The sequence below is a fragment of the Lepisma saccharinum genome, chromosome 1, assembly GCF_977018435.1.
Source record: "Lepisma saccharinum chromosome 1, izLepSacc3.1, whole genome shotgun sequence".
In the NCBI taxonomy this organism is placed as follows: domain Eukaryota; kingdom Metazoa; phylum Arthropoda; class Insecta; order Zygentoma; family Lepismatidae; genus Lepisma; species Lepisma saccharinum.
Genome location: NC_139229.1, coordinates 182,172,963 through 182,191,389, shown reverse-complemented (window position 1 = coordinate 182,191,389; position 18,427 = coordinate 182,172,963). Strand labels below are relative to the sequence as shown.

The following is an 18,427-nucleotide window of genomic DNA, read 5'->3' as shown; positions in this document are numbered from 1 at the left end:
AGGGCTGTAGGGGGGATGAACTAAGCATTCCCAACCCATTTGTGCGATCATATCCATAGTATGTCCAGCAATGTGGGGATGTGCATTGTCTTGCAGTAGGATGACACCTCGTGACAAGAAGCTGCACTGCTTGTGCCTAATTGCAGGTCTCACCTCATTTCGCAAGATGTCAAGAGTACAAAGCAGCATTCATTTTCTCACCCTGCCGGAAGAAGCGACCGAGAAGTGGACCACGATGATCAAAGAAACACACACATCACCTTGCGAACAAAGTCGACTTGTCTGCTTTTCTTGGGTCGCGGGGTCGAGGTGTGTTTCCACTCCTTGCTGTCGCTTTTTCTCTTTGGCGTATACCGGCTAAACAAGATCTCGTCCATTGCCACTGTATCGCGGATTGCTGAGCCTCCTTTGTGGCACCTGACACTGTGAATGCCATGACTCACCTCACTGAATGACTGACTGACACCTTGGAGGCAAATTGCACATACACAACCTCCCTTCCCTGCCAATGCTGCCACCTAACGATGCAGTCTGGAACTAGTCTGACATGTGGTGTACCCCAGCCTGGCCTACATATCCCGTAAGTTTCATCGCTCTGTCACTTTATTTCACTTTTTCACGGCATTAATCTTGTTATTTATTGACTGTACCAAATACATTTTTGCTTGGAAACTACCTCATTGAAGATATCAAGTTGAGGCAATGTTTATGCTGGAATTTACCACTATTGGGCTTGTTTACTAAATGCCACAAACTACATTTCAATAGAAGTTAGTTATTACAGTTTTTTTTTTTCCACATTTTGTATGTACAATATTCGCTGCCATAATACAATTGGATGAAACCACAGAGGGTGAGATGTAATGTGCAAAAAATTTTTGGTTGATTGTGCGACGTAATTTTTTTTTGGGGGGGGGGTGCTTTCGTTTATACTATGCATTTACACTAGAAAGCATAGGAAGTGCAGCTTGCTGAAAACTCGCGAGCATTGTGATGCAATTTTGGGGGAAATATTCTTTGAGAACTCAATATAAGTTACAACTGTAACCTTTTACATGGCACATGATTGTCTAATTTTTAATATTTAACATGTTACCTTTGGCATGGGCATATGTATCATATACAGTGAAGGGGGGTCTGCAAAACTGGGAAATCCTGGAAAAGTCAGGGAATTTGCTTTTTTCTGGAAATGTCTGCGAAATTTACCATGTTTCTGGAAAAATGAACATTTTTGAATTACTTCGCTAGAAGTAGGTTTTTGAACAATCTGAAAAAGGGACAAGAAATAAATTTTTTATTTGTTGTGGACAAACTATACTTTAGTTTGATGTACCTAGTATAACCGGTAGAGTACAATTTGCATACTAAATACTCTAAATAAAGGGGTCATGTTTCAAACTATTTTCAAGTAGAAATCCAGTACAGTAAGTGGTTGATTGATTGATTGATTGATTTGCTTTATTTTACTTCGCTTTTTGTTTCACTTTTGGCTTATTTGCAAAGATTGGGGATGACTTACGATTTGATGAAATTTATGAATGGACACTTACAAACATCCATGCCCAGGCCAGGATTCGAACCCAGGACCCCTGCCATCATAGCGCGATGTGCTACAATAAGTGGCTAATGGAATTTACCACTTTCTTGTTGTTATTATTGAGCTGTATTTGGTTGAAATTAGGATTAATACATATAATAATAAATTTTATATAATTATGTATTTATGCTATTATCATGATTTTTTGTAAAAAAATATAAAATAATAATTTTTTGTTAACAATTAGTTCATACGTAGCATGTATTATGTAAAGTTTGCCTGATGCTCCTATCCAACAGTCAATTTCTGTTCTCATTTTTTACTTTTAATATGTGAAAAGAATATTCTAAAAACTTGATTAAGTGGGATTCTAAGTGTGATGTTTAGTTACCTTCTTACACACACGTTTAAATACGTGATTTGCCCTAATGACATGGCCTGGAAAATTTTGGTTCTTCGTCTGAAAAAGTCTGGGAATATTGTTTTTACGAAATCGTACAAGCCCTGAGTGAGTATTTCTGTTTCTATGTACTATTAAGTTTAAGTTAACGTGGTATATCGTCTATAGTTTGTGAACCCATCAGATAATAGTAAACTTATTATTTTTTTAAAAAAAAGAATAAATCCATTTTTGCATGAACAAAGTTGTTAACGATAGTTAACTTTATATTTGCAATTTAAATTTGTTTTTGAGTAATTTTCAAATTGATCCATCTGCCATTTCAAGTATAATTTTTGTATAGAAGGTGGCTTGATGTTATGATTTTTAATTTATTTTTTGTATTTTGTTTTAGGTTACTGAGTTGGAATCAGAATTTGGGAAGATAAAAGGGACAAAGGCTGTTCCTATCAGGTACATCCGTTCCCAGCAGCAACTTCAAGCACGAGTAGCAGCAAATGCAGCTTCCGGTGATGCAGATGATGGTAAGATTAAGGGAGATTTCACACCGAAGCGACATGCTGCAAGCAAACCCTCAGTAATCAATTGAACCTTTCAAACTGAAGCAATACGACAAGCTGCACGTGTCGCTTGTTGCTTGCATGTCGCTTAGACTGGGCCATTTTCTCAATACCGTGCATAGTGTTGCCTCAGTTCGTTGTTTGCATATGCGCAGTGCTTCAACCTAACTAGCTATATAAAAACTCTAAAGAGAGCCCAACCGGAGGCCTTACAACATATTTGAACCTCTAATTTGTTGATATAATACAGTATTGATGTGCACAATGTTTAAAGATTGGCTTTGTCAAGTTTGTTGATGCAGTTATCGGCTGTAATTTGACTTAACATCATGGAAAGAGCTTGTGTTTTGGCCATTTATGACAGGACTGCTTTTGTTTGAAACAGCCAGCGCATGGATGCACGTTAGTTCAAATAGATCAGTCAACGTGGTAAGGTGCTCTAGTGCGGTGCTTGTTAACCACCGGGCTGCGGCGCCACTGGGCCCTCATAATATAACTACTGGGCTGCAAAAGGTTCTGTGGAAAGTGGTTAACAAATAACATAATCCTATTAAAAATTTGAGCTGTGAGTTTTTGCTTTTTAAGTTCATTTTATACACAAATAGTCTAATCAAAGACTGGACCTTCAGTTTAAAGTGGAATCCGCACCACTCTGTGCCTCGACCGGGCTATTGCTTGATTACATGGAGACGACATTATTGCTTTGCCATCCATATTTTTATATTTGTCAACAAGCCTACAGTAGTCAAACTTTTATTACTACGATTATGCCAGATGTTTTTTGTATCAGTATTTAATTTCAAGGGTACATGTTAAGGTATTTACGAGGAAAATTCGAGGGATCTGGGGGTTGACTTTTAAATAAAGAATTTATCGGGCCACAGTTTCACGAAGGTTAAGAACCACGGCTCTAGCATTCAGGTCTTTGCTTTTTTCTAGGCTGAAAGGTCTAGCGTATGCAGTTTGATGTCACTGCATATGATATCTCAGTTTTCTCATAACGTGCCTCTCCTGAGTTTCAATAACTTGCAAAAATTTTACATGATTTACATATAGCAATGTCCCTTTTTAAGTTGTTTTTTTTTCCCCGGATGACTAATAAACTAATTAGTGTAATTTTATTGGTATCATAATGCAAGTTGAGCAGAGAAACAAATGTCGCTTGCTGCATGTCTCTTGCAGCTTGTTTTTGTATGAAACACTCTTGTTTCTTGTTGCATGTCGCTTCGGTGTGAAATCTAAAATTATCCAGTTTTAAAAAAGAACTGTTCATTATCAGATGATAATTTATTTTCTTACAAGATTACTTTTGATTCCAGATATAACTATCTGCACACTGTAGGGTATGTTTTTCAGAGTTTACATACCAATGTACAGTTCTGAAGGCTTCCAAGCAATGAACATTGAATAGGTCTTAGAGAAGTGGTATCTGCTGGCGATGTAAATTGATGTGAAGTAATGTCAAACAATGTATGTTTGAAGTACAAGGAGTGCGTGAGCAATCTGCTGAGCCTCGTGGTTGAACTTTTCCAACACTTTTGCAGTATCACAACCAGGCAATATGTCCCTTCAGAGAGTGAAATGTAATGTGCAAAAATGTATCCCCTTTGTATTTGAAGTACTACTGTATTTAATAATAATAACTCATGGCTTAACAGCCCTCTAAGGGCCTTGGCGTATCTTCCGACTACCAGTCTCCATCCAACAATTTCTACCTAGAGGTGTAGAGATCTTCAACCAATAATGGGTTGACGTTGGGTCAGCATGTCTGAACCCTTAGCTGTTACAGGAGATATCCGTGACCGGATTACGCTACTCACTTGTAGCTCCCCAATTTCCTCATGATGGGGGTTACCACCGGTCCTCTACACAGGCCGAGAACCCAGAGACTGAACCGAGGTGAAGTTGAACCCATGCCATCCCGCAGTCAGAGTCCAAACCACAGCACCTTAGACTGCACGGCAACGGAGGAGGACACTACTGTATTTATATATTTAATACATCAGAAATGAACTTTTGACACAGCTTTGATAATGGTTATGTCAGTTTGTTATTGCTGAGTATTTCTGCTGCAATTTACATGCTCTCTTTTGGGTCTTGGCTCTTTTTGTGGTTATTTCTGCTGGATTAACCCTTAGTACGCCGCGCGGTCTGACGAAAGTAAGCCCAGTGTCGCCGAGGCTTTGAGCGCGAAATTTGAATTCGTATACATAATGGAGAAAAATCGTAATAACTCTGGCACTATGGGACCAATCTACTTCGGATAACTTTTGTTTTGCAGATAATACATCGGTGCATGCAACCATGTAAAATTTGGATGCCCCAACCGCGGGGGGGTTATGGGCGGGGGCTGCATCCACCAAATTTCAATGAAAAAAACATAAAAATGAGGAGTTTGCCCCCTCTTCTCCAACTACTTTGGGGAGAAAACTGGAACTTTTGCTTTTTTTTCAAAGAATGGACCTTCCGCAACAGAATGAAACTTGATTCATGTTCGTGGGTGCAATACAATTTGAATAATAAGGCAAAACGTAAAACTGTTTTTTTTCCTCAAAACAGCGAATTTTAGCCAATTTGCATATTATTCATAACATTGTTATAACTCTGGCACTATGGGACCAATCTACTTCGGATAACTTTTGTTTTGCAGATAATACATCGGTGCATGCAACCATGTAAAATTTGGATGCCCCAACCGCGAGGGGCTTCCGGGCAGGGGCTACATCCCCCGAATTTCAATGAAAAAAACATAAAAATGTGGAGTTTGCCCCCTCTTCTCCAGCTACTTTGGGGAGAAAACCTGAACATTTGCTTTTTGTTCAAAGAATGGACCTTCCGCAACAGAATGAAACTTGATTCATGTTCGTGGGTGCAATATAATTTGAATATTAAGGCAAAACGTAAAACTCTAGCGAATTTTAGCCAATTTGCATATTATTCATAAAATTGTTATATAACTGACACTATGGAACCAATCTACTTCGGATAACTTTTGTTTTGCAGGTAGAACATCAGTGTGTGCATGCAACCATGTAAAATTTGGATGCCCCAACCGTGGGGGGGGGGGGGTTACGGGCGGGGGCTGCATCCCCCGAATTTCAATGAAAAAAATCATAAAAATGTGGAGTTTGCCCCCTCTTCTCCAGCTACTTTGGGGAGAAAACCCGAACTTTTGCTTTCTGTCGTTCGCACTTGCATCTTGTCTTGATTCGGCTCCTTGTGGAAATATGTCCGGAAGAAACCCTGCTGACGTCCATGCCAGTGTTGCCTGTCGGTTGTCGCCTGCCACTTGTCGCTTCGATCTGAAGTCTCCTTGAAGGAGGGGGGGGGGGAGTTGGAATTTTTGTAAACACAATTGCAAAACATGTTCCCGAACGAACTGTTAGTGTTTCAACCTCAATATACAAATATAAGTGTGGCAAACCCTCGATAATTGTATCTAAAGCTGTTTGTAACATATGTGTTACAGCGGCTACAAGGGACATACTTTTTTTGTAACATATGTGTTACAGCGGCGGACTAAAGGTTAAGGTTCAGTTTGCTTCACATGGAAAGTGCTTTGAATGATCTAGTGACATATATACTCTTTTCCTCCAAGTAACTTTGAGGGCACAAAGGATATTCACAATTTGTTGGTAAAAGAGATTCCTATGCTAAGTCAAATAGACTTAGTGCAATGACCCACACTTCATAGCCACACCAGTGTTGTTAATTCACCTGGGTAATATGTGAGCAATTTTCACAGGTCATTTTTTAAAACAAACCAAAGTGGAAACCAGTTTTATGAAATGTCTCATTAGTTTTTTTTATTTTTTTTTTATACGAGAAACTGGTTTTGACTGCTATTTGAAGAAAGAAAAACATTGTTCATGTTAGTTTCTGTATGCATGATTATTTTCCGTTGCAGAAGAATGTGAAGAAGCTGAAGAAGCACCAGAAATTGACCCGTATGAATTGATGGAACCAGTGGATATTCTGTCCAAGTTACCAAAGGACTTTTATGAAAAGGTTGAAGCTAAGAAGTGGCAAGAAAGGAAAGAGGCTGTGGAGTGTCTTGAACAGCTTGTTCAGAATCCAAAACTGGAGAGTGGAGACTATGGTGATCTCGTTAGAGCTCTGAAAAAGGTAAAGTTTTTCGTAACTGGCATGTTTCTTCATGATGCGTAAAACACCACTTTTTCAAAGTTTTACGCACTAAAGTTACTTTTTTATTTGGAATGCTCAACCACCTTCAGTGCGTAACTAACTAGAACCTGTTTCATCCCAGACACCTTAGACATTGAAGCCTTTCAAAATTAATAGGTACCAAATAAGTAAGAAAGCAACACTGATACTAGGAACTTCTTCATAATACCATTGTAAAAGTGTTTGTGCTGATTTTTATAGTGGCATGCAAACTAAATTGAGCCCCTCGTATTATCAAAAGAGTTGTCACCATTTCCTGATGGTTATTAATAGCTCTCATATGTGCATTTGAAATTGGTAGTTAGTGAATGTTAGTGGTTGAACCAGAGCATAAATATAAGACCCTGATATTCCTTGTCAGTATGACAATCAATCAAGTTGGCATTTTCATTACACACTAAAGAAATATCAGGTGTAAATGTTGTGTTCATCAAATTGATTTTATTTCTTACGTGGAAATTTATACTCTGTTCACACACACACAGTGCATACCAATTCTCATGAACATGCTTACTTTGCAGAACTTTAATTAAATGTTCTTCAAAATGCTGAAAGTTTTGTGAAACTACGAACATAAGGTATATGATGTGTTAAAAATAAAAGTATTTTATGCAAGTTTCTGATATTTGAAGGAAGGTTAGAAATGGCACATGTAGAATAATGTATAGTTCTAAATTCATTATGTTTACTATTTGAACCTGCTGAAGAAAGAGTATCACACTGGTAATTTTATTGTAGGATGTGCCATGTTATTTTTTTCCCCTGGAAATATATAGGAACATATTTTTCTAATCAGTTCAATGTGTTAATAGTTGAGAACAATTTTAACCACTACGATGATCTATGAAAGCTGTGATATGTGAATATAGTATCACAGCATAAAATTTGTCGTCGAAGTAGCTGTAGTCCAGTTTTGGCATGCATTTAGTTTTTACTCAAGCTTTTGCCATATCATGAGGCTTATTCAGGAGTTAGGACAACAATAGTTTAAGTTAAGTTTAAAACATGGGAAATGTGGTCATCTTTACTTCCTGTCAGCCAGGCAGTCATATTGAATAAGAGTCGGTTGCCAGCCTGATGTGAAGTAGGAAGCAGTGACAGGACACTGCATTATCTTTCACCTTAAATTTTAATCTTTTTAAACTAACTTACCTTCCCATGTTTTAAACTTGGACTATTCTTGTCCTAACTCCTGAAGAAGCCACATGATGTATCGAAGGCTTTAGTAAAAACTAAAAAGTAATTACATGCCAAAACTGGACTTCATCTACTTAGTGAAATGACTGCATGTAGTGTAAGTTATGCCTTAACTATTGTCATTATCTGTTAAAAAAAATTGATAAAGAAAACTTAGTTTCTGCTGCTGATGAAGTTAGAAACCACGGAATTCAATCATAACTCTTCTTCAACCCTGTTTATCCTTATTCCAGTTTTCATTAGATTTGTGTGGAATTCTTATTTTTTCTGTCTATTATACCATCCATAATCAGATTTTATGTTTTACTTTCAGATTATTTCCAAAGACACAAATGTGATGGTGGTCGCTGTGGCCGGGAAGTGCCTAGCAGGGCTTGCAAGTGGTCTTAAAAGGAGATTCCAACCCTATGCTGGATCCTGCATACCCTGTATTCTAGAAAAGTTTAGAGAAAAGAAACAGAATGTTGTGTCTGCCCTCAGAGATGCTATTGATGCTATATATAAAAGCGTAAGTATATTATTTTCCCTACGTAATTGGTTTGCTGGTATAAACTACCGTATAGCGCATGTGTACTGTTTGCACAGACAGTTTAAAAACTCAAGAATTACCTTCTTACGATTCAAAAATAGTGTTCCGGACATGGACCCAATCCATTTCCCATTCACATGCAGCACATGTACTCGACAAGCCAAGACTTTCTTTTACCACCAGGATTCTTTTGTCTGTTTTCATTGTATGCATTTTGCTGCATGTAATAAAATTTGTTGGTATTTTATTTTACAAGAGTAGGAACATTCAGAAATATGTAATCACTGGGATATACTTTCTCTAAAGTGAATTTACACTGACTTTTCTGTTAGAGTAAGAGTGAATGCCGTGACCCATGTGGAAAGTAATAGTAAATACTTGAGTGTCCATGACACTAAACTAAGCAGGTTGTCTTCATTAGCTTATAAAACTGAAAATGCCAAGTGTTTTCAGACCTTTTTTTTTCTATTTGCTTACTTATTGATATAACATAGTAAGTCCTTGCCTTGAAATACAATAAAAACTATCAAGCATTTAAAGAAGCACAACATAACAAGCATTTAAAAAAAAACACAACCTTACACTTCACGGCATCTTTATCATATCAAGAATTGAATGCCTGTTGCAAGTTCCTTACCAAGTTCTGATATGTTTTTCCCAAGTGTAGATGACTTGACAGCACTTTTGCATCTTCAATTTGTTTCAAAGTCCACTTTATGCTAAGTTAAGCTAATTGGGACTGAATATGCAGTTAAAAGTAGGATCAGAACCACTGCTTGATATTCCTCTACCAGGGATTGAACCTTGCACCCCTTGATTACAAGGCCACAGACCACAATGTCCTTGGGGAAGCCCTAGAGTTGCATTTGTACCTCTCAAGTTAGGAAAATACATTTTACCACCTGCCATGTATTGTTTGATTGAATAATATTGTTCTATTTGCAGACTACCATAGAAGCAATTCAAGAAGATTGTGTAGCTGCACTGGAAAACAAAAACCCATCCGTGAAATCTGAAACTGCAGCTTTCTTAGCTAGGTGCTTTACAAAGTGCACGTCAGTGATGCTAAACAAGAAACTCCTGAAAGTGTATACGACAGCCTTGGTGAAGACACTAAATGAATCAGGTTAGTGGAGTCTCGGTTGATTTTAGAATGTTTTGCACAGCAACAAAACTCTAGAATTCCGTGGTTATTTTCATTTTCAGCATATAAGATGGCTGCTCTAGGACCATGATAATATTCAATATACCTGTTTTTTGAGGCAAACTTTCCAAAAATTCAAGGTACAAGCAGTTGTTTTCTCTATTTCAGTCTTGGGTATTACCACCTTTCACCACTCTTACACATACACACACACACACAAATATATTAGCAATATAAAGGGTCTGTGTTGTGTGATCACACACATACACACACACACGCAAATATATTAACAGTATAAAGGGTCTGTGTTGTGTGATTTCACTGTATCCAAGAATTCTAATTCAATTCAATGAAATGGTATATTGATTTAAAATATTTAATTTTAAAAAAACTCTTGCAAATTATACATACGTAATTCATTTTTCATATCAACCAGTAACTTTTGGTAGCAGCGCCAGCATATCAATAATATATGGATAATTTTAAAAATGATGTATACATATGAAAAATTTGTTAGAAAATTAACATTTGGTTGTTTTATATACCTATTAACATTTCTTACAGTTCTCTTGAAATTTTATTATTAACGATTGTACCTAATCAGCATTTTTCATGAATTTTGAACCATTTTAAGTTTTTTGGACTCTACTTCAGTTTTTTTCGAGCTTAATTTTAGGAACCTAAAAGCACTTTTTTTAGAACGTAAAAGTCTGAGGTCTAATTATAACAGCCTCATGATTTTTATACTCACCATCATTAAAGCTAAACACACAGGTTCTGCCACTTCTGTAGCCAACTAGCAATGACTCAGGTGTTCCTTCTCACCAGGGGAAGTTGACCTTGAACACAAGTGAGGAGCCACCATCCAAAGTTGTGACATCATTTTTATGGTATAAATGGGCATAATGATAAATATGGCGAAAGAGTAGCTCAGTAAAACAATAAGGGATTTCTGAAATGATCTTACATTTCAACTGGTGTGTCGTTTTCGAGGAGAAGAGACAATTTGCACATGCGCCAAACATAAGCACAATATCCATGTCCTGCTTGCATATATTTGAATGCCAAAATTGATACTTACCTGAAGAAAAACTTATCCCCATCTATCTTTTGCTACCTTTAAACAGCTAAGTACAAGTTTGGACCCTAAATTTGCTACGGACACCAAATTGATTGATTGCATAAATTGCACCCATCTACAAAACTGCATCTGTGTGCATGTGTGTACTTGGTGTTGTTAAGCTATTTTCTAGAACCAATATAAAATTTACAAATAAGTGTTATTCTCCCAATCCAATAAAAAAATTAGAAATGATCTTTGAAGAACCAGTGTGTATTGTTTTATCTGGGTGGCTACAAAATTGATTTGATCTATGAAAATGGAACTTTACATGAAGAATTTTACTGTACAAAACAAGGTCATATAAATGATACATTTATATTTGGAAAGCTAACAAAGTTGCAGCATTTTGCACTTAATTACAGACTATTTATACTTGTAAACATATCAAATCAGTAACATCAGCAGATACAGATAAAATACTGATTAATCTGTCCCACCATGTTATATACGGTAGTACATGTGCGTGTATGAGAGAGAGAGAGAGAATGTGAGTGAGTTTTGGCTGGTGTGCTTTTCTCTCGCAAGATAGTTGTAGCTTTATAATTCTTATTATTGCAAGGAAACTATTCCCTAATTTTCCTCCTCAGATCCAACAGTGAGAGACAATTCAGCAGAAGCATTGGGGACAGCCATGAAGGTTGTAGGAGAGAAAATCATGATGCCCTTCCTTGATGTGGACAACTTGAAAATTACTAAGGTAAACTGTTTAATATGTATATTTGTTCATTTATTTTCACCTTATATGCACTGATTTGATGTGTTGAATCATGTTTAATGGCAGATAAAATTTTACACACATGCAAGAGTAAAGAGCCCACGTCTACAAGTAAACCAGTTTGTGGATTTCAGCTTAGTAAGAGCAAATCTGCAGACTTCGTAATTGTGGAATTACCCCTTTTATATTAATTGAAAAAACAACAAAAAGGCAGAATTTTGTACTACATTACCTGCTGTTTTCAGATATATCCGACACATCAGCAATTTTACCAATAAATTAAGACACCTGTATCAGCAGATACCAATGCAGTACAGATTAACCTATCCCATTCCTAGTAAAGAATAGGCATTGAACTACTTTTCTACTTGATTGTATTATGATATTGAAGTACTGGTTTATTGGTAAAATTTTTCTACCAGTCCATTACACAAATACGTTTTGTAAATGCAAATTTTTGAACATTTGGTTAGTGTTTTTATCACTGTAAAGTAGGGTGGAGCTGGATACAAGTGGTATCAGTATCAGAAAGTACCGGTTGGATTTAATTTGCCGCTACTCTTCCAGCCTTTTTGGTCTTTCATAAGGTCTACAATAGTGTCATGCTACTCTTGCCTGCAAATTATGCAAAATTGAAAGTTTCAATTTATGTTGGACCAGTATTGTGTGAAAAACCATATTTTGTGATTACATTGCAGTTATTTTAATATTCTGATTTAATTCTTGAATATTTTGAAATGAAACTGTAGTAAATTGATGATTATACGTGGGTTCGAGATTTAATAGTGGCAACACTGATGTATAAATGCCATGAAACTGAACTGGTGCTTCTCACTTATACCACATGTTACTTTGATACCTAAAATAACTCCCAGTAAATGTACTCTTCCTTCCAACACTAGTGCATGCACAGTGACGACGGGGAATAGAGTATCGTTGGAGTTGGCGGTTTACAGTTGTGAAGTTGAGTGGTCACAACATTGTTTTTGAATCAGGAATAGTGGAGTTCGATAAAGATTGAATGTGCCCCCGTCCGTACAGCACGACAGTGTCATCAAGGTCTTCGTGAGGCATGCGGAGAATCTGCAACCTGCATTGCGAAAGAAGAGGTGACACTTTCTGCTGAATACTCCCATCATTTTGCAGGACAATCCTCATGTGCATGTAGTGCAACCTGTGGCTGATTTGTTAGCTCGATGGGGTTGACAGGTGCTCTACCATCTCCCATACTCCCCGGACTTAACCCCTGTGATTTTGATTTAATCCTTAAGATGAAGGGCATTTGCTTCAGAACTGTTCCAGAGATTCTTCAGGAAATTGCTTCATTTGAACCATCAACAGAACAGGTGCTGCTACAGGTATACTACTAAGACTTCCACAGGTTGTACACTTGCCTCAATTAATACTCCGGAAGTTTATTTTTTTACGTACAAATCAACTTACAAGTGTATCAATATAAGCTGTATAAAACATACCTTATTACTAACTTCGTTGACCCTGTACACACTGCTGGTGACTACATCGTTTCACAGAGGTATCTCTTTTCTATCATTTGTAAATAAATAGTTTCCACTATTAAATCTCCATCGTACATAATTGGAATAAAATACTTGCCCACTAATATTAACTAATATTGTGAAGAAGTTTTAATTGTTAGTTTTCAGGCATTGTTATTGTTGAGAATCGATAAAGGGTGTCAGCATCAGTATGAGTGACAAAGTAGCAGACATATCGGTGAATGAATCAGTCAGGTTCTTCACAAAATTGGGGCATTTTATATCAGAACTGTACGTTTTCAGCATCATTAAATTTTATATTAGTGCACTGTTTGTATTGGTAGATTTTCCTGTTGGTCTATTAGTATTAAATAGCTTTATAAGGAGAATGTTCCATCTGCCCAGGACAGTTACCGCCCAACACCGACGACTTCTCTCCACCCTTTTTGCCATTATTCACTTCGGAAAATCATTTTCCCACATTTTCAAACATCAATAACTGGGCAACAAAGCCGTTTCCGGAATTTCATTACATGAACTTTCCACCTTACTTTCACTCGTACAATCACCTCCCAAGCGTTGTAAATGAACTTACGAAACACCCTGTATAACTGGAAATATGTTGTAACAAATATTTATTACAGGCACCAAAATAACTACAGTACTATGTTCAACATAGCCCCCCCCCCCCCCCCCCCTTCCCCAGTTCAATGCACCTACGCTTTGTTTGATAAGGGCACTGATTCCACAGGAAAAAATCTTTTGAACTCATGCGTAACATCTAGGTCCTCGATGGTAGACAATGTGACACTGGCAGTGTGTGGTCTTGCATTGTCATGAAGCAAAAGCACACCAGTGGACACCAGACCACGTCGTCTCAGCAGAATGGCTGGTTTCAGTTTTTCACGCAAAGGGTTGGAGTAGGTGGTACTGTTTACATTATTTATTTATTTATTTCCATCTTGGATGCAATTTCACTGACGGTAATATGCCTATAGCAGGTCCTCCACTTGAGCAATGTTGTTTTCCGTGTCTGCAGTGACAGAGCGACCTGAATGCAGAGAATCTTCAACACTGGTTATGCCCTTTTTGAACTTCTCAGCCTACTCGTACACTTGTGATCGACTCATACAGTTGTCACCATACTGAACTGTCATGTGGCAATTAATTTCTATCTGATTCACGCCTTCATTCAACAAAATCTCACGACACTTCACTGCTCCAGCTTGGAGCACTCCTGTAAGGGTGCTGCCATGTTGTGTAACTGTTCCGCAGCATCCCGTGCGTGAGGCAGGCATGTCAGCCCCAGCTATGAATAGCTTACAGATGCCTTCACAAAATAACAAACACACAACAATCACAGTCGTATTTTAGATTTTTTATACTACTTTTCCGGTTATTTATTGAATGTGCCATGTATTAACCTTGTGTGTTTACCTCTAGATCAAGGAATGCTGTGAAAAGGCAGTGATAGTTGCTAAACCATCTGGCCCCTCGAGACCGAAGACTGCTCCCCCGAAGGTAATTTCTGAAGAAGCAGCAGCTCCAGCTACTTCAAGTAAGGATGCATCTTCGGCCCCTGCAACAGGAGGACCTAAGGTGAACAGGCGTCCTGCTACAACTGGTGGAGCGGCAGCCAAGAAGGCTGCTGGTAAAAAGGTTGCCTCAGCTCCTGCAGGTAAGTTCATTACCACACTTTTTTTTGTGCTGTGTGTTTGTGAAACAATTTTCAGTATACAGTGAAACCTCAATTTTTTTTTCAAGGGCCCATGTTGAAAAATCTTAAAGTGCAGGAAAATGTAAAATCAAAAAAAATATTTTGCTGTGGTAAGATCATCAAAATTGAATGTATAATGCAGAGCTTTAGATATTCATTACTTCACTTTCTTTTATCAGTTTCACCATTAGTAGGATCCTTTTGAAGCGAAAAGTTCTTTCTTAAAAGTCAAGTCAGGACACATGAGAACATAAGGGCAATAAGTTTCACTATATAGACCAGTCATGCTTGGTTTGATTTGAATGTGCTTTTGCGAAGAAAAGTCTGCAGCAGAAAGTTAATTATGAATATTTTATGTACTATATGAATATTGGAGCCATGGTGGTTTAGTCGGTAGGCCACATGGGACTATTGGACTAGATTCCTGGGATGGGCGATCTAAGGTCAGAATTTTTCCAGACTTGTTCCTGCATAAAGTGCTCTCAAATAAGTAGGTACCTGGAACCAACCCTGGGGAGTAAAGGAGGCCGGAGCATGGTGCTGAACTCTACAAAATGGACGAGATTGAAGAGTATGTGGGCCCCTACTCATACATCCCCTATATATGCCTCATGGCATGGTGCAAAGTGCACGAGGAACTTTACTTTTACTTGAATATTGAGATCATACAGTGGAACCATGATTTTATACCGTGCCTTTTTCAGTCTAGTCACCCGCGGAACGGTGGCTAGCTCGGTGTGAAGTAAGATCGCATCTGTCAGCATTTAGAGCCACAGCTGTATGCTGACTTGCCACTGGATGCGTCAGTGCTTCAGGTAGCTGATGTCCAGTTTGCATGTGTTTCCCAGATGTTCCCGGTTCACACAGAGACAGTGTTTGGATAATTGTGAACTAATTTAGGTAATCAGGGTCTGTTCTTGATAAGAAGCAAAGGGTAATTTAGGTAATCAAGGCCCGTTCTTGATAAGAAGCAAAAGGTTAAAAAGGCATGTGGTTATGAGAAACGTTGAAGTATGATCAAAAATCCCTCTGGGGCCTTGCACAAGATAGACATTTTCATGACGTCTGCGTGGCAAGCTACCAAGCTTTCAAACCTGAAACCATACATTAGAAGAATTGAAGGAAAATATCAGGAGGGAAATTGAAGGAATTTTGGAAGAGAAGCTGATACGTGTTAGTGAAAATTACCTTTAAAAATGCTGTCAGATATTGCATCCTGTTTACAGGCAGATGCGATCTTACTTTTCACTTCACTAACCACTGTTCTGCGGGCAACTCGACCAAAAAAAGGCACTGTATTTCTGGATTTTACATTTTTCAGCATTATATATTCAAACTTGATGGTCCCAGCAAAATATAACTTTTCCCCCGGTTTTATATTTTACTGCATTTTATGGTTTTACGGCTTGGTCCTCAGAGGAGAAAAAAACAACAACATAGCAATTTTTCCAAATAGTAAAGGCATTATGCTATTTGCTATTGTGGTAATGTTATGGACATGAATCTATAGTTCAAATTCTGTACTCTATGTGCTCAGTTTTATCGTGTATCTTCACATTGATATTTTTCAACTTGCAGGGAAGGGAAAAGCAGCTGGAAAGAAACAAGATACTGCACAAACTGAAAAACCTCTTACATCAGAGGAGGTTGATGAGAAAGCTGCTGCTTTGTTCTCGGATGATGTAATCAGTGGCCTTGCAGATGCTAACTGGAAAACGCGAGTGACGGCAGTGGAGCAGTTCATTCAGGTATGTTGCCCCTCTCTCTGTGCTGTGTGTTTCCTCAAGTTAGACTTTATAAGATGTTTCATTTTCTTGTATCTGTTTTTGTGTTTGATTCTGTCTGCTCAGGCAGTTTTCTCTCAGCCTGTTCATGCAGTTGCTGCCTTGTTCACACTTAAGAAACTTTTTTCATGTTCCCCAGTATAGATTTTTTTGTTCACATTCCCTCACAGTGTTGTAAAACCTGGAAGTTTGATAGTGATATTTTTAAATACATGCATAGATTACTTCTGTTGTCCCAATCTCATACAAGTATTTTGATCTTGCATGTTTTAGTTCCAGTTGTATATTTTCAAGTGTAATGTCATTTATTGCAACTTTTAAGTGAAGTTTTGTATATTTTGTCTACTGTTTTCTTTTTCATTCTCTATTTTTCGTATCTTCGAGAATTATTTCAACCAATATAACACTAAAAGTCCAGGCTGTACTGAGAAGAAATGAATCCTGGAATAATTTGCACCAAAGATGAGATTGTTGTTAACAATTAGGTTATAAATTGCACATTAGTGATTTTTTGACATAAAACAAAGTTTCTTTCAAGTTACAGTTTTACTGAAATACTGTTAAAATTTTAGGCAGGGAATGTGAATCATGCTACTTAAAAATATCCAATAATTAGTGAAACCACGATTTTAAGTTTTTCAGGGGATCAAGCTGAAAAACCTTAAAATGTGGTGAAATGTATAATCAAGGACAATTTTATAACATTTTGCTATGTTGGGACCATCAAGAGTGAATGTATAATGTGGGGAAATGTAAACTCGAGGAACGTAAATTCGGGATTCCACTTTTATTTTTGACTTTTGTTTGCCACTGTCTTGTCTTTTTGCATATTTATTTGCTGTGATCATTATTGAAAGTTGTAATTCATCCATTTCAGACTGTAAGATCAATGGAGAGAGAAGAAATTCCCACTCAAGTGCTGATAAGAACTCTCAATAAGAAGCCAGGTTTGAAGGATACAAATTTCCAAGTGTTGAATAATGTGGGGAAATGTAAACTCGAGGAACGTAAATTCGGGATTCCACTTTTATTTTTGACTTTTGTTTGCCACTGTCTTGTCTTTTTGCATATTTATTTGCTGTGATCATTATTGAAAGTTGTAATTCATCCATTTCAGACTGTAAGATCAATGGAGAGAGAAGAAATTCCCACTCAAGTGCTGATAAGAACTCTCAATAAGAAGCCAGGTTTGAAGGATACAAATTTCCAAGTGTTGAAATTACGTCTTGAAGCTGCTAAACTGCTGGCTGAAAACTCAAATTTTACCAAGTAATTTTCTTTTTTTACTCTTCATAAGTAACTTAATTGCCAGTGAATTAAAGTATGTGTGTGTTCATTTACATATTCTGATAACTGATACAAAATTTTAGTTCAGAACTTTAATAGTAGGGTTGAACCTATACAAGCGGTATCAATATTAGAAACTATCAGTTGGAATGTAATCACGGACTGGTTGATCTTACTTTGGAGACTGGGAATCTTGTGTGATGAACAAAAATTCCGTGGTACACTTTTGCAGTGTCTAAATATCCTGGACATTATGCAAAATGCATAATCATCTTTATTATTGCAACAACATTAAGGAAATTGATTTTTTTATTATGAATATTTTAAGGCAAATCTCTTGTAGATTGCTATGGTCTATTGCTGGTAGATGTTCCATTGGAAAACCTAACTCAAAATTTATAGACATTCTGAACAACTTTGAATTGCAATAATTTTCAAGCAGTGGGAATCAGCATTATCTGTTTGTTATTGGCTCAGCCTTGCTTGAAAGACTTGTATTTTTAGGAAAAACATTAATATGTGTTTCCAAGTGGAACTGAACATGTAGTGGTGTATATCTGTATCAGATGATATGGATGGAAATGCTCTGTTTCAATTTGTAATACGTGCCAGTACTTTTCCATGTATCCTGTTGGATTATGCAAAATGCCAATAATGATAGATTTAAAAAAGGTCTGAATACAAATATCCTGGAAATTATACAAAATGTCCAATTTTTTATTTATCAGGATGCCCATCATCCTTGAAATCTCA

The 18,427-nt window shown here is 37.3% G+C and overlaps 1 protein-coding gene across 1 annotated transcript in view; it reads left to right on the top strand.

Annotated features, from left to right (window-relative positions):
- Positions 1 to 18,427, top strand: part of msps (msps cytoskeleton-associated protein 5) — a 124,189-nt gene that overhangs the window by 16,965 nt on the left and 88,797 nt on the right. The window contains exons 6-13 of the mRNA XM_083143879.1: positions 2,332 to 2,461; positions 6,405 to 6,622; positions 8,193 to 8,387; positions 9,354 to 9,534; positions 11,263 to 11,372; positions 14,330 to 14,564; positions 16,182 to 16,351; positions 17,505 to 17,656. Of these exons, the coding sequence (XP_083000005.1) occupies positions 2,332 to 2,461; positions 6,405 to 6,622; positions 8,193 to 8,387; positions 9,354 to 9,534; positions 11,263 to 11,372; positions 14,330 to 14,564; positions 16,182 to 16,351; positions 17,505 to 17,656 (1,391 nt within the window). The remainder of the gene's footprint in view (positions 1 to 2,331; positions 2,462 to 6,404; positions 6,623 to 8,192; positions 8,388 to 9,353; positions 9,535 to 11,262; positions 11,373 to 14,329; positions 14,565 to 16,181; positions 16,352 to 17,504; positions 17,657 to 18,427) is intronic.